The following is a 16,865-nucleotide window of genomic DNA, read 5'->3' on the forward strand; positions in this document are numbered from 1 at the left end:
TTTTTCAATCATTACAATGATTAGCAAAGGCCCAGCAGAGATTCCCACTGAACTCCACTGACATCAGCTATTTCCTCCCTCCCTCTCATCACTCACTGACTCATGCAAGGACCTTTTCTCCCACAAATCTCTGGTTTGATTCTTTCTTAAGAAACTTTGACAAAGAACTTTGCTGGAGGAGCTTTGACAACCAGCCCTGCTGCCAGTGTTTTCTGATTCCTGTCATGAACTCCAGCAGGATCATGAGGCAAGACTGCCCTTAGACAAGACAGGCTGGCCCTTCCCAGTGTAGCACCCTTATAAAGGTATCCTCTAATTTAATGTTTTATTAGAGTCTCTTGAATTTTTCTGTACAGACCTCAGGTTGAAAGGTCTGCACCTCTGCAGACTTCTCCAGAATCCCTTGGAAAGGAACAGCACAATCACCACTCTTAGTTCCCAGACAAAGTTACACAAAACAATTCCCTTCCAAGTCAGAAGAGCAAAGGCCAGTCCTGGTAAACCACCACTGTCTGTTCCAGAGTGTTCCAGGGGCACTGCAGGTGCAGCCAGACCCCTGAGCACAGGTTTGCAGCCCTTTAACCACCTCCTTTCCCTGCTGCTGCTGAGCCACTGGCATCACAGCCTCACAGAGCTGCTCACTCCCTCTGCAGAGGAACTTGGGAGTACCCAGAGTGCTCAGGAAGCAGAAAACAAACACAAATACTCCTGGAAGGATGTGGCAAATCCATGTAGTCTCACCTTAGGTTTATTAAAGGGAGCCCATGAACAAGCACTGACACTTTTATCAGTCAGACCAACCTTCCATGTGGATTTCAGCATCCTCAGCTACACAGAGATCTGACAGGCCAGAGAAAAAGCAAAGACACTGCCAATTATCCTTAATTACTGCAGAAATGGGAAGTTTCCTTGGACTTACACAGTGCTGTAAGGGTTGGCCCTTAATGGTTTTCCCAGTGGGGGCATTCCCACCCTAGAACACCACAGAGTCACAGAGTCACAGGTGGCTTTGGGCTGGAAGGACTTTAAAGCCCATCCATGTCAGCCATGGGCAGGGACACCTTCCACTGTCCCAGCTTGCTGTCCAGCCTGGCCTTGGACACTTCCAGGGATCCATGGGCAGCCACTGCTGCTCTGGGCATCCTGTGCCAGCTCCTCCCCACCCTCACAGGGAGCAATTCCTGCCCAATATCCCATCCTAGCAAACAACAAGTGTGCATTTTGCTGCTCTGCTCCACAAACTCTTCTAAGAGGCACTTCAAGTTCAGCCAGATAATGAATGAGCACCAAGAGTCCAGGAAGTACAGCAAACAGCAGCTCTGTGTGAGCTCAAGCAGACTCTTTAATCCTGGTCTAAACACATCTGGAATCAATGTTTCAATTCCTAGGGCAGCAAAACAAACAAACAGGAAGGTGCCTGTGGGTAAGCTGCCAGGGACAGCCCAGCAGCACTTGGGACACAGAGCACCCACAGCCCTGCAGGGAGCACCAATCCACAATTCCCCTGTGTTTGTTATCCCAGTGCTGCACTCCAGCTTTGAGGTCAGACCCCTCAGCCAGGGCTGCTGCTGCTCCCACAGAGCTTGGCCTACACTCCCCCCTTCTGGCTGCACCTCAGCACAGTAAAATTCTTGCAGATTGGATTAAAAACTCTTCCATTGGTTTCATAACACAATTTTATGCTAAACAAAACAAACAGAACTGGCTTTTTAAAAAATTACTACAATTCTTCTCTATTGAAATAATGCAGGCCCTTTACTGAAGGCAGAGCTCAGTGACACTCATTTCACTTTCATCTCCTCTCTCACAATTTAATTATTCAGAATTTTACAAGTCCCCAGAGACCAACAAAGCACATTAAGCAGCTCTGCCTCAGATCAATGAGGAGATTAAATGAAGTACCAATTTGACAGAAGTAAATTGAGGCACAAGAAGCTGTTTTGTCTTGCCTGCAGACAGTGGAACAGAATCCTGGGGAAGGGTCCCTATTCCCACAGGACCACTCCTCACAGCCCCACGTGCCAGCAGGGACATCCCAGGTAATTTTATGGCTCTGAATATTTACCAGGTACAATCCACTGCCTGCTGTAACTCAGAGAACAGGGTTATTCCACACTGCCCCCAGCTGTCCTGGCAGCAGAGTGAAAACTGAATGGTGTAATGCCACAGTCACAGGTGGGAACTCACTGCCCTGCCCCTGCAGGCTCCATCTGCTGCTATTAACAGCTGTACCCTCGTTAGGATGTTTAATTACAGCCCAGCCTCCAGAACTGTGCTAGGGCTTCAGCACAGGCTGAATGCTCAGATCAAAACTCTGATGAGGTGCAAGCTGTGCTTACACAACAGCCTCACACCTTCCCACTGGCTGGGAAGCAGCTACAGGACACAAAACCCCAGCCCCAAACGTGGCCCTTCAGGGCAGCATCAAACCTCAGCCCTGCCACAAGCTCCTGCAGTGCTGGGTGAGTTGAATTCTCCTTTCCTAAGCGGCTGCTACCCTCAGATGGTTTATTCCTGTGACAAGTACTCACAGCACCGAGCACTTCCAGCCAAGCAGAGCTGTGGTTTGAAGCCTACTGCAGAAATAAACCTCATGGCTCCCTGAGCCCCCTCCAGCAGCTGCCCCTGCCACTCCTGATCTGTGGAACAGCAGCAGCAAAAGGAGAAGTGTCCTTAGCTCCCAGACTCTGGCAGGAAGGAACAAACCAGGCAAGAAAAACAAGAAAAAAATGAAAATAAAAGTGTCTAGCCTTGAATCCCAGCCAGAGCCACACCACCAGCAAGGGAGGGATCTGCAGCTGGAGCTTGGAAAGAGTCACCCACCTCATACCAGTGGTGAGCAAAGGAATGGCAGTGTCCCCAGGAAGCTCTGAGTGGCACTCAGAGCCACTGCAGGGCCCAGGTCCCACCACCCAAACTCCTCCATGGGAACACATCAGATCCAGCCCAACCCCTACACCAGGCTCTTTTTACAGGAATGTGTGGAAGACACACCAAGATTTCCCAATTTCTTTGATGGCAGGTGTGATATTGTGCACAGGGATTTGTTCTGTTGAGGTTTTAGAAACATTTAAATCACAGCTCCCAGTGGTGTGAATGAACTCATGGAAGCAGTTACACACACAGAGCTCCCTGGGATTCTCTGCAGCTCCCATGGCCTTCCAAAGAGCAGGACTTGGACATTTAAAAGAACTCTCAATTTCCTAATCCCTTCTCTTTTAACTAAATTTAATGGGAAAGCTGTTGACTTGTTACTGTCCCTGAAAACATTACTCTCTGATGTTTGAAGAGTTAAAATATTTCAAACAGCTGATGTGTGCTGGATCTACTGATCCATTTGGCCTTGCTAAACTAAGCCTAGGAGTGAAGACAAAAACAGCCTTGAGGAAATGAAGTCTCCCAGGCCTGAAAAGCAGCAGATCTCAAGTATTATTTCTCTGTTTTTACTCACCAATCAGATTGAGAGAGGAGTTCTCAGCTTTCTCAAAAGCAACTTGACTGTTTCCAAGAACCAAACCAACCTCAATCTGCAAAGGGAAGGGAAGGAAATCATTACATTAATTACCATTAGATTCAGCTTCAGATTGCACCTTTGGTAGCTCCAAGCACATCTCAGAAGGCAGGAAAAAGCAGCAAAAGCACCACTTCAAAAGTCACTGGGAAGAATGAAAAATAACAGCCCCTCCTCTAAAACAAACACCACTGAATGGAGAAGTTCACCAAGTACAACAACCTGGCCTTTAAGTTACTGGTTTAGTTCAAACCCAGACCAGGTGGGGCAGTGATCCTTATCTCAATGGCAGATATTCTGCTCATGGGCCATCCATTGAAACCAGGTGGGGCATTGTTCTTTATCTTTTCACAACCCATCCTTCCTCCACGAGTCATTTTCTGCTAATGGCCCATTGAGTCCCACTGTGGCACTGATAAAATTACTGCATCCCATTGGGAGTTGCTCCAGCCAGGGGGAAGAGCCCAACATTTCTTACCAAGATAAAAACAGAGGTTTTGGGACACTAAGGGAGCCCCTTTCTCCACTGGACTCCAGAGGAAAACCGGATTTCTCCACATCCCCACTGGAGCTTTAGAGGGAAACTGCACCTTGTACAGGAGCACTGCTCCAACTGAGCCACATCTGTCACTGCAGGAGGATGCAGCCACCATGGGATGGGACTGCTACCAACACCCTGCCTGACAGGGTGTCAGGTTGTACTCTGTCAGGGTTTGGGGTTTGTTCTTTGTAGTGCTGTATTTCTATTTTAATTTCCCTAGTAAAGAACTGTTATTCCTTATTCCCATATCTTTGCCTGAAAGCCGCTTGATTTCAAAATTATAATAATTTGGAGGGAGGGGGTTTACATTCTCCATTTCAAAGAGAAGTTCCTGCCTTTCTCAGCAGACACCTGTCCTCCAAACTAAGACAGCAACTTTTCATTCTTTGTCCATACATAAGCCACACCTGATTATAAGCCGCACTTTGGGTTCGGACCAAAATTTTAGTCAAAATTGTGCGGCTTATAATGGTGAAATTACTGTACTTAAAGACCAAAAGGCTGTTCCTGGTATCCTCCCAGCTCTGTAGTTTAGTGGAGACTGCACTGAAGTGCCAACAATGCTCTTTGTCTCCTGTGCCACAGCCAGCTGTGTGACTTCTCCAAAGGCAGGTCACCTGAACTGCTCCTGGGCCATGACCTGCTCAGGAGCTGCAGCTCTGCAGTGCCCAAGGCAAGGACAGCAGTTCCTGGGAGCTCACCTTCTGCTTCTTGCTTGTTCCAGACTCCCCTTTGAGAATGCTGGGATCCATGGCTTCCATGTCCTTCACCAACAGCCCAAACAGCTTGTCATTAAAGCTGAACACCAGCTGTGGAAAGGGAAAACAATTCTCATTAAAAAAAAGCTAAAAAGGATTCTGACAAGACTACCAAGATTTGAAGGGAAAGAGGCCTGAACACCAAGCTGAGCACCCAGCAACTCCTCTGGAGCTTTTTCCCTGTAAAGCTCTGGAGTGCTGACCATGTTCTGTCCCTGCCCCAAGAGAAGAGGAACACACCTAAAGTTGCAGAACATCAAGTCAGCTGGAGAAACTCAAAGAAAAATTCTCCTTCCAAGAAAATCATCTATTCCCCCCCTTCTCCCCAGCTCAATGCTCTGTATTATCAGATGACATTTTCCTCTCACTTCAATAATTGGTGCTAGTCATGGAGAACAATTTAGCTCAAAACTTTCAGATCTTTTGTGTTACAGTTTGACAAGGACATTTCAGGAATAGTGCTAATGAGAGACAGAATGAATGTAACAAGAAGCAGGGTCCATCCCACAGAAAACCAGGCTGGGTCTGCACAATTCCTTTCCTTGAGTTTGTATTTCCAACTGGCTTTAGAGTCAGAGCCTGCAAGGTGTAAATACTGAGAGACAACCTTGAACTGTTTTAAGAACAAGGCAAAGCAAGGCTATCCCACAGAGCTTTGCAGGGGCTGCAGCCCATCTGCTGCAGACCTCTGCAGGCTCAGTCACAGGGACATCAGCTTTCCAAGGTTCCCAAGGAAAATACTTCATATCCCTGTTTCACTGCTTAGATCCACACAGCAGCAATAAATCATGGAATTCCAGAATAGTTCAGGTTGGAAAGGACCCTAAAGCTCATCCAGTTCCACCCTGCCATGGCAGGGACACCTTCCACCACAACAGGCAGCTCCAAGCCCTGTCCAGCCTGGCCTGGGACACTTCCAGAACAATAAAATACACTGCACTTGGGAGGTGCCACTGAGAATGAATTACACCTGCTGTTTGTCTTGATCTTATAGAGATGGAGGCAAATGTGACTTCCCAAAAGATTCCAGGAGCTGAGGATTCCATGCTCACATCCAACCAGGCCACAACACAGCCAAGCTCTCCCAAGCACAAGCTCTGGGATTTTCATCACAGATTTAGGACAGGACAGATTCCAAACCCCTCAGCCCATGCTCTCACTGAAAGTCACAATGGTTTTACTTTTTACAGAGACATCCTTTGTTGGGTCCCAAAAACCTGGGAGTTCTGAGCTTTCTGTGCTTTCTGACACTGACCCCTGCAGAACACTGCTTTTGACCTGAGGCCTTGGAGAAGGCTCCAAATTTGAGTGATGGAGTTAAAGTCACTGTGTGTAGTCAGAATAGAAGTGTGTGATTTCACAAGGTGTTAAATTTGAGGTATTTATAATATAATAATAGGTATGGGACAAGATGGAGGATTTTGGGTGTTGTCTTTTTCTATCTTCTTCTTCCTTCTTCTTCATGATTCCAGGTAGTTTCTGGTTGGACAGATAGTGCTGCACTGAAGGTCACAGGAGTTTGGTTATTGGGTTAAAAGGACAAATAACACAGGTGTTAATTCTCTATTGGACTGTTTAGCTTTAAAAGACCTTCTAGCTCAGTTCAGCTCCATTTTGCTCACTTTTAGCTGGTGGCTGGAAGTGTTGCAGAACTCTCTGTGCTATAGATAAGATTTAATAAACACCCAAGCCCAAACATGAGAAAATTCATCTCCATGTTTTTAATCCTGGCTCTGAGTGAAGACAGAAGAAACTGCAGACAAGCCACTAATTGAGTGGTGCAGACACCACCTTTCCAATCCTTCACAGAAGGAACAATTCCTGCCCCTCAGCCAGCCTTTGCAGAGCTCTTGGCACCCTCACAAGGCTGCCTGTGCTGTTTCAGCCCAGTGGAGCCCCAAGGGCCCAGCCCACCTGCTGGCCCACAGAGAAGGCCTGGCTGTTGAACTGCTGGATAAACTCTGCAGCCATCTTGTCTGTGTCATAGGGGTTGGAGTCAATGTTCTTCTTCTGCAGGAAGTCGATCTCGATGGTCATGGTGCCAATGCACTGCTTGGTCTTGTCAAAAGTGTACAAGGAAACTGTGAAAAAACCCAAGAAACAGCACATTTAAAGACAGCAAGGTCCTCCCAGTGCATTAAACACGCTTGGCAATACACATCCTTCCCTTGAGAATTTCACTTGGTAAAACTGAATACATCATTTCTGATGGAGACCTTTATGTTCAACTACAAGGTCAAAAATACAGTAAAAGTTTCACTGAAAATCCCTGCATTGCTCTAAAAACTCTTAATAAACCTTTAAAACAGCTCAAACACCACCCAGACTTTGGGGGATGAGGACAATGAAAGCAAATCCAGACATGCTGTGGTCCCATCATGGGATCATAATGGCTGATAATGGCTGTACCTCCACCCAAGGGTTTGGGACACTTTTTGGAAGCCCAAAAAGCAGCTTTAAGGGCAGTCTTGCCCAAAGGCACTGACAAGAGGTCATCACTGGTTTTCTGTGGCAACAGGTTGCCAAGCTTTTCTCCAGATGAGGCAGCAGAAAGTGAATTACTGCACGTTCAAATGCAGCAATGCAATCTGTCAGACCAAAACAAAGCACATCAACTGTCCTCCACCCCTGACACTGAGCAAACAGCCCCGACCCCAGAGGTGCCCTTGGGCCCACCCTGACATTCCCAGGTTTCCTTCAGTGATGCAGAATCACCTGAACAGAAAGGCAAGGGGCAGGGAAGGCACTGCACAGTCACTGCCAACCTGATCCCACAGGTACAGCACGTGGGAAGCACGAGGCCACTCAGGCTGCAATGAGGGAGAGAGGATGGAAAGGAAAGAGCAGCACAACCCACAGCTCCAGGGACACTGCTCAGCATGGGTGATCCTTGGGCAGGACCTCAAAAACAGGCAGGCCCAGCAGTCCAGAAACCAGGCTGCAGGAAAAGCCAATGATTCTCCAGAAGACTGAGGAACACTAAAGGTTTGCTTTGAATCTGGAGAACAAAGTCTCCTCTGCTACATTCCATCTGTCATTTCCTGTCCTTGGCAGCAGAATGGTTCCAGAACAAACCTGCAGATGCTGAGGTGTGATGGCAAAACAGGCCTCCAGCATGGCTGCTCCAGGAATTGTTCACATGAAGGGAACAAGGAGAGCCTGTCTCTTGCTGAAGGTGTTACCAGAAGACACAGCACACACACCAAACATCCTTCCTGGGATGGGCCACCTTGGGAGGAGCTGCCAAAGACAGATCTTCCAGGAAACAGGGATAAAGATGAAAACACTGCACTGTCTGGGATATTCAAAGGGATGTGGCAGCAGGGTTATCCCTTCAGTCCTGCAAGCAAACACCAGGAGCTCCTCTCACCCCACAGGTCACCTCTGAGCAGTTTCCTTTTTCTTGCTGAACCTCATGGCTTTGTCAAATAAAAGCTTCTGGAATATCAGTCCCTGGATTTGGTCACAACACAGGCCTGAGGTGTCAGCTGCACACAAGCAGCTCTTACATCCAGGACTGAGTGCTGGGGGTGCACTGAGGGAACCCCCAGCATGGGGCTGCAGCCACTCAGCAGAATACAGCACCAGCTCCAAGAGCCTGGAATGTCCCAGAGAGAGGCTGGGAATGCAGCAGGGACCTCCTGGCTCTGGGAAGGCAACAGGGACCTCCCTGGGGTGGGAAGGCAGCAGGAGCCTCCCTGGGGTGGGAAGGCCCTGGCTCCAGGTGGATATCTCTGCTGGGAACACAGGAGCTGGTGCAGCTGGAGCACACAGAAGGCAGGACAGACACATCCACTCAGGCCACTCTGCCTTCCCACCAGCAAAACCACTCACTGGAAAACCTCTCCTGTATCATCAGGGGCTCAGCAGGACTCACATCACTGCATTTACACTGACATTTAAAACACAGCTTCCACATGATCAGGGGAGCAGGGCAAAGCATGAGCCCTGGGAAATCACTGGTTTGTGAACACTCCTCTCTGCCTGCAGGATGCCTTTAGAAATCCCTTCCACCCAGCACAGAGTCAGGTGACAGTTAGTCACTCTGCACAGAATCTCTGCATTATTTTTGTTAACACAGACTCCCACATAGCTGGAAGTTTTACAGCAAAGCCCAGGACAAGGACAGTCACAAACTGCTCTAAAAGCTGATCACACAGAGTATCAGTGCTTCTTTCCCCAAAGGACCTGAGAACTGAAAAACACTGATCTGTGAGTTGGCACATGATCAGCAGCCAAACAAGGGTGAGAAACAAATTAATTTATGAGTCTTCCCCTGTTATAGGTCCTTCTTCAGTTAAAACAAGACCAGCTAGCAAAAAAATCACACATTAACAGAATCATCAGGGTTGGAAAAGGCCTCCAAGATCAGCAAGTCCAACCATCACCAGCACCATGGTCACCACTAAATCATGTCCTCAAGTGCCACATCCACCAGTTCTTCAAACATTTCCACTCCACCACTGTCCTGGGCAGCCTGTTTCAAGCCTTTTCAACCCATTCTGTGAAGAAATTTTCCCTAACACCCAACCCACACCTCCTCTGAGGCTGCTTCCTTTCATCCTGTCCCTTTTTCCCTGGGAGAAGAGACCAAGCTCCTTCCAGGTCACTGGATGGACCTGGAAGGTTTCCCCTGGCCTCCTTTTCCAGGTTAAAATCTTGGCTTTCAAGCAAGGTCTGTGGGACATCAGAGAGGCAGAGACACCCAGCCTGTCCCTACAAACACATCAGACTTCACATCCCAGGACTGATCCCTGCTCATGGACCTGCTGAGACCACAGGAGCTGGGAAAACAAAGAGCCAGGAGGGAGCTTCCCCAGGAGCACCTCACAGCCACAGCACTCTCAGGCTCAGCCCTCCTCACCCTGACACAGGATGGAGCCATCAGCTCTGCCCACAGCCCCAAAGCAGGAATTCCTGGAACCACTGGGAGCTACTCCAGAGCAAAGCAGTGAACAGTGTGCTCCAGGGCAGAGAGCAGGATCCCAGCAAGGGAGACATGAGCTGCCCTCTGCAGGAGCACAGAGCTGACTCCTGATGGTCCAAAGAACAAATGTGATCCATTACCTGGACTGCTGTAAGAACCCAGAGACTGTAACAAGCTGCTGCCAGCAGTCTGGTCAGCATTCCAGTAGCTACAAACAGCCCCAACAGCTGCCCCTGTACCTGACAGTGACCCAAAGCAGAGGGAATAGTGACATACAGCACAAAGTGACACAACAGTTAATTGGTGTCCTCCAAACATTCAAGGCTTGGAAGGCTCCAGGAAGACTTGAAAGAGGAACAGACTTCACCTCAGCCCTTCACCTTGCTGCAGAATGTTGTGGTCAGTTACTGGTGCAAACATCAGTGCTGCTCCCAAAGCTCAACACTGCAGGGCACACTGCTGCTCCTGGCACTAAAACATCCCCATTCATCCCGATGCTGCTGCCAAGAAATTCCCCAAGGACAAGAGCTCTTAGTGGGAGGGTTCTCCAGAGACCCAGAACAGGCTATGCAGGACATGTTCAATGCTCATATCTGCATGTGGACACTGATGTCCCACAGAGCCTGGCTGAGATACCAGCAGGTGTCTGAATAAAGTGCAAAACAGTTCCCCCAGGTCTGGAAAATATTAAATTCACAAAAGTTGCAGAGAGGAGAGCAGGTCCTTCACTAATGAGGGGCTCACATCACCTGGAGAAGCACTGGAGCTCTGAGAGTTCCCAACTCAGTTTCCCTTCAGGATGGAAACATGAATTCAACCTTATAAACACGTCCCAATTGCTCTGCTGAGTGACTCACCATCGATCTCCTGTCCGATGGAAAGGCCGGCCCATTTTCTCTGTAAAACAACACAAAAATGTCAGAACACCCATCCTGCAGAACCCCTGTCCCTCAGAACAAAAATCTGTCCCTCAGAACACACCCCTGTCCTGCAGAACAACTGTCCTGCAGAACCTCTGTCCCTCAGAACAAAAATCTGTCCTGCAGAACAACTGTCCCTAAGAACAAATCCTTGTCCTGCAGAACCCCTGTCCCTCAGAACTCACTCCTGTCCCTCAGAACACACCCCTGTCCCCCAGAACACCTGCCCTCTCAAGGCAGCCTCCTCACCCAGAGGAGCAGGATCCCCAAGAGAACCTTCAGCAGCAGAAAAAAGGAGCAGAATGGAACATCCCAAGGACCCCCAAATTAAAAGGGAATAAGTCAAAAGCATTGAATAGTCTCTCAAAATAATTCTATCTCATGACCTCAGAAGGTTGTTCTGTCCAACCTCCTTGAGGTTATTGGTCTCCCCACCATCCTGCAGGCAGAAGTTGTGGTGCTTTTGGTCCTTCTGCTCATTTCCTACCAAAGCCCAGATTCTGAGCACTCCACAGGTGCCAGAATGGCTGTTACACACCCCATGAGCATTATAAAAGCTTGTTCTAATGTGCTCCAGGGTACAATATCACCTGAACCAAGAGAACCAGGAGGAATGAAACTGTTCAAATCCTTTAGGTCCCTTGGAAATTCCTTTAGAAAGACTGTGCTGCATGGAACTGCAGAAGTGGGAAATGGCTCACGAATTACATGACACAAAAAATCTATAATCATTACAATTCCAACAGCTCTGGTTTGATGATTGCAAAAATGGGGTTTTCCCAGTGGCTGCTGCTGTTTTATAGATTGGCTGCAGTGTGTTCATAGCCCCTCAGATATCAAACAGAAGCACCAGTCACAGACACATGTAGGTGTCATCACAAACAGCTCTGGGGAGATCACATTTGAAAAGCTGCAGTTTATGGTCATTTGTATTTGCCTTTTTGTCTGGGAGAAATGAACATTTCCCCTTTACACCCTCTTCAATATGCTCAGAGCATCCTGAGTTGGAAGGCACCACAAAGGATCAGCCAGTGCAGCTCCTGGCCCTGCCTGGACATCCCAACAATCCCACCCTGAGCATCCCTGGCAGCACTGCCCAAACACTCCTGGAGCTCTGGCAGCCTCAGGGCTGGGACCATTCCCTGGGGAGCCTGGGCAGTGCCCAGCACCCTCTGGGGGAAGATTTGTCAGGATCTTCTCTGTGGTATGAGATACAGCTCAAGCCCCATGCTCACTTGGCTGGCTTTTGCTGAAGGAATGTCATGGCTGTGCAGCAATTCAGCTCTTAGGTTCTCAGGGTACAAAATTTGTCACAGCTTTCAGTGTTAAGAGTCAAGATTACCACAGAATAAAGGTGGGCAAGAACTCCATGTGAATGTACAACAAACAGATGTCCTGCATGAGGACATCAGGGCACAGTTGGTGTGAGACTGACTGCAGCTATCCAAGGCTCTGGGAAATGCTAAGAATTAAAACCCAGTATCAGGAATTACCCAGTGCTTAGAGGGCTGAAACAGCTCTGCTGTGGAGACAGCCTGGAGGAGGCTCTGGGGATCTCACTGTGGCCTTTCAATACTGAAAGTGGGCTTAAATCTTCTTAAGGGGAGAGAATTTTTAATGGACTGTAGCAAAAGAAAAAGGGGAAATGGCTTTAAACTAAAAGAGGGTAAATTGGCAGATGGGCTCTCCTGACTCCACAGCAACAACTGCAACATAAAAAATCCAACACAGACCTGAGTGCACTGACTTGAACAACACAAACATCTCCTGCTGGGCACTTTGGGCATCACAAACCCCAGCCAGGTGAATGTAACATCCCCCTCCCACTCATCTGGACAGACCCAGCTCCAGCAGCACATCAAAAGGCAAAATGTCATTTGGGGGCTTGTGCCAAGATGTGCTGAGGAAAAAAATCTCCTGTGTTTGCAGCACAGAGAGTGGGCCTTGGAGCAGTCAGTGGCAGGGAGAGATGAAAGCACAGAGACAACAATTGCTGCAGGTTCATGGGATGAGACTCAGAGTGAGCAGCAAAAAGCTACAAGTTCATTTTTCAATTAGAAGTTAATTATCCTCATTGTTTATTCTAACCATCATTTAACATCTAATGATGACTTAATTAAGAAAGAGGAGATAAAGGGGTTTGGGTTTTTTTATGCATTTCATTGCACTTTTCATCTAAAAATACTAACAGTGACTGAATGTAGTCAATAAAACTTCTGGTAGGTCTTCAAAATGAAAAACACAGCGAAGAAACCCTTTAAAGTCAAGGGAAAATGGGGAACAATAAAGATTCAAAAGGAAGGGCATATATTGCTTAGGCTTTCCTTTTTCAAATAGTTTCTTTCTAGTGGATTTTTAAAAGGTTAAATTACACCTTTTCCAGTATCTTTATCCCACCATGCACTAAAAATATATCAAAGCAATATAAGCACAGTCACTTCAGTTGCAGTAAAAGTCTCCTTGAACTTTTGCTGGCAGAAACCAAATTTGCACCATTCAATTATTCCAATTAGGGAATTTATCTTCAATCCTGATCCCAAAAGAGATTTTGCTTATTCAGTAGCAGAGTAGAAATTCCAACCATCCCATACCTGGGGTAAGCTGAAGGCGATGCTGCCAGGGACAACCGAGGGGTGGGTTCTCAGTGTGAAGATGTATTTGTGGTTGGGAGAGGTCTTCACCACAACATGTCTGCAAAAGAGATCAGTATTTTACTTTGATGTGTACCAGGAGGGTTCTGCATTGCTCACAGCACTGTGAGAGCTCAGAAGAAACACCCAGCTTATCTCTGGGTGGCACACAGCAGGGTGACAGAGCCCACCACCCTCACTGCTACAATGTGAGCTCAAAGCTAATTGCAAGACTTTGTACCAAAAATTAATATTTCTATCACCCCAGTAGCCCTTTACTTCAGGATTGCACTCTACAAATGAGAGAGAACCAAAGCACAACCACAAACACCAAGGCAGCCACAGCTAAAAATCAACAGCAGTTTCACATCTGAAGCATTAACACCAAATTAACATCAGTACTTTACCCCCATACAAACACTGTCCCCAGCTGTGATGCAAAGTCCAGACAGGGATCTGAATGTATTGTTTAGAAGTTAGATAGTAGAAAAAAATGGGAGGAATTTCTGTACAAAAAGCAAAATCACACAGGCCCTCCTGGCACAAGTGACAACAGATCCTGAACTCAGACAGCATCTGTGTGCCTGGACAAACAGCATCAGTGGAAAGTGGCTGTGTAGGAAAGGACCAGGGGGTGCTGATCAACAGCAGCTGGACAGGAGCTGATGTGTGCCCAGGTGGGCAAAGAGGCCAAGGGCAGCTGGCCTGGATCAGAAATGGTGTGGCCAGCAGGCCCAGGGCAGGGACTGTCCCTGAGGCCACACCTCGAGCACTCAGCTCTGGCTCCTCACTGCAGGGAAAACACTGAGGGGCTGGAAGGAGCTCAGGGAAGGGAATGGAGATGGGGAAGGGCTTGGAGGAGCTCAGCCTGAACCCTCTCACTCTCCACACCTCCCTGACAGGAGGGGCAGCCAGGATGGGGGATCTTGGCCTCTGCTCCCAGGAAAAAAGGGACAGAATGAGAGCAAACAGCCTCAAGATGTGCCAGGGGAGCTTTGGAGTGAACATCAGGAAGGACATCATGGCAAGGGCTGCTCAGGGGGGTTTGGAGTCCTTGGAGGTGTCCAAGGAAGAACTGGATGTGGCACTCTGGGCTGGGGACAAGGTGGGCATTGGGCACAAATCACACTCCATGATCTGGGTGGCCTTTAGGCCTCTTTCTCAAGGATTCTGTGATTCCATCAGAGAACACTTACAAAACCAGAGCAATACAAGCAGTCAGGAACAGACACAGCAGCAGCCATGACATGTGCCTGTCTGTCACACCCAGAATTGAAGCTGTCAGCAACAAAGATACTCAAAAGCTGCTTCTAGCTTTCCTCAGACTATGCTTGATAGCTCTTATCATGTGATAGGCAGACAGCTTGCTGGCATGAGAAAGCAAAGCCAAAGCAGGCTGGGATTTGTGTGCTCTGGCAGCAGGGTGATGGTGGAATCAGGGTTCCCCTCATCTTCCTCTCACAGCTGCTGGCATCCTTGGGGTACACAAGGCACCAGCTCCATGAGATTTTACCCCCCACCAACCCCTGACCAACAGTCAGGAAGGGCAGGGTGAGCTGTCCACACTGCTGGCCCTCCTCCCTCCCTGCAGCCCATGTTTTCCATGCACATATGCTCCCTTACACTTCCATTTGCACATGCCCAGCCAATCCAGCACCATCCAAGTGAGGATCTGCACTGGCTCCATCCTGTGTGAGGAACAGCTCCAGGCACACGACAGGAAGGAACATATGGCCCTGAGAGACAAGAGGAAATGGAGCCCAAAGTGGGAGCCATGGCAGCCCAAACCAGGAGCCACAGCCAGCTGTCACCCGCAAACCCTCCCAGGCACTGCTGCCACTTGGTGGCCTGGCAGGGTCCAGAAGCATTTTCAACACACCAAAATGACAACAGAGCTCCCAGCTCAGGCAGACACTGAGCTGAGTCCTCACTGCTTCTGGCCCAAAATCACCCCTCAGCTGCCAGGACACCCTTCCCTTGCCCCAGGCATAAACCCAGGAACCTGGTGTAGGTGGTGAAGCGCCATACAAACATTACACAGGAGAACAAGGCATTTATTGGTGCTGCATGGCAGCCAGGGAAGATTTATGAAGATTGGAAGACAGCAGATGTCACTCCTGCCTTCAGGCAGGAGGATCTAAGGAATTACAGGATGCTCAGCCTCACCCTGCTCCCCAGGGAAGTGATGGAGCAACTAATGCAGGAAGCCAAATGTATGAAAGCACAAGAAAGTGACTGGGAGTCACTCTGAGCATGGATTTATACAGGAAAATCCCTCCTGACCAGCACAAGAGCCTTCTCCAATGAAATGGTGAGCTCTGGGGCTGAAGGCAGAGCTGCATTTATCCCAACATCAGCGAACTTTGCCTGGCACAACCACCCTCAGACACTGCTGCAAGTCAGACTGGGTAGGAAGGCTTAGTAAGGGAAAATGTAAAGTCTTCCACCTGGGGGGAACAATCCCACCCACCAGGGCAGGCTGGGGGCCAGCTGGGGGACAAGAAACCCTGGGAACCAGGTGGGCAATGAGCTCAACAGGAGCCAGCAACACATCCCTACAGCAAATGTGAGTAAAATCCCCTCCTGGCATTAGCCAGGAACTGGCTGCACTGGCACAGGGTGCTCAGAGAAGCTGTGGCTGCCCTGTGCCTGTAAGTGTCCAAGGCCAGGCTGGACAGGCCTTGGAGCAACCTGGGACACCCACCAGCCTGTGGGAAGATGGATTAGGATAGTGCAGAAGGCAATTTTCCACAATGAATTGCAGCTGTACTGATTGCCAAGCAGTGGAAGCAGCCTTGCCTGCCCAGTGAGGATGGGTGTTATAGCAGAGAGGGTCAGCTGGGTGAGAGTTAGTTGCAGTTGGGGATTTAGACAGAGAGTGTGCTGCAGTTTGGGATGGGGTGTGCTAGCTGTGTATGTGTGTGAGGAGTAAGGGACATGCAGTCATGCAAGGGACAGATAATAAGAAGATACTGTGTGAGGCACAGTGAGGGTAAGGGGGCTGGGAAAGGGAGGGCTGGGGTTTAGCCAGTTGTGCAGAGGAGTCAGAGCTGTGTGGAGCTGCTTGTAAGAAAAGGAGTGAGTACTGAGTGAAGCAGCTAATGAGGAAAGGAGAAAGTGCTATGAGGAGCTGCCTGTGAGGAAAGGAGTCAGAGTCACCTGAAAGAAGGCATGAAAAGTTTTTAATAAAGGACTGGTGCCAGTCCAGTCTGTCTTGACATAATTGCAACATCCATGGCAGGGGCTGGAAGTGCAAGGTCCCCTTGCAGCCCAAACCATTGGGTTATTGTGTGATTAGGGAGAGCAGGGACAGGCATCCCTCCTGGATGGAACAGTGCTCCAAGGACTCATTTCAAACTGAGCATGGGTAAAGCACAGGACTGAGAGTGGGACTTTTCCAGCACAGCATTATCCTGAGCAATCCAAACCAGTATTGACACCAAACCAACTGGGAAGGAAGCTGTGACACTGCAGAGTAGGACAGAACCATGCCTGGAGGCAACAAACAAGTTCCAGCTACAATTCTGAAATACTTCAGCACAAAATGCACCTTATGACAACTAACACCTGACTGGAAG

General features: G+C 48.7%; 1 protein-coding gene across 2 annotated transcripts in view; it reads right to left on the reverse strand.

The window, feature by feature from the left end:
- The window catches only part of NSF (N-ethylmaleimide sensitive factor, vesicle fusing ATPase), a 73,939-nt gene that overhangs the window by 41,859 nt on the left and 15,215 nt on the right, over positions 1–16,865 (reverse strand). For both annotated transcript variants that reach the window (XM_033078833.1, XM_033078834.1), the window contains exons 3-7: positions 13,249–13,348; positions 10,595–10,634; positions 6,725–6,891; positions 4,754–4,861; positions 3,452–3,527 (exon numbers count right to left, since the gene is read on the reverse strand). In XM_033078833.1, the coding sequence (XP_032934724.1) occupies positions 3,452–3,527; positions 4,754–4,861; positions 6,725–6,891; positions 10,595–10,634; positions 13,249–13,348 (491 nt within the window). The remainder of the gene's footprint in view (positions 1–3,451; positions 3,528–4,753; positions 4,862–6,724; positions 6,892–10,594; positions 10,635–13,248; positions 13,349–16,865) is intronic.

Source organism: Catharus ustulatus, chromosome 23 (genome assembly GCF_009819885.2).
Source record: "Catharus ustulatus isolate bCatUst1 chromosome 23, bCatUst1.pri.v2, whole genome shotgun sequence".
Taxonomy (NCBI): domain Eukaryota; kingdom Metazoa; phylum Chordata; class Aves; order Passeriformes; family Turdidae; genus Catharus; species Catharus ustulatus.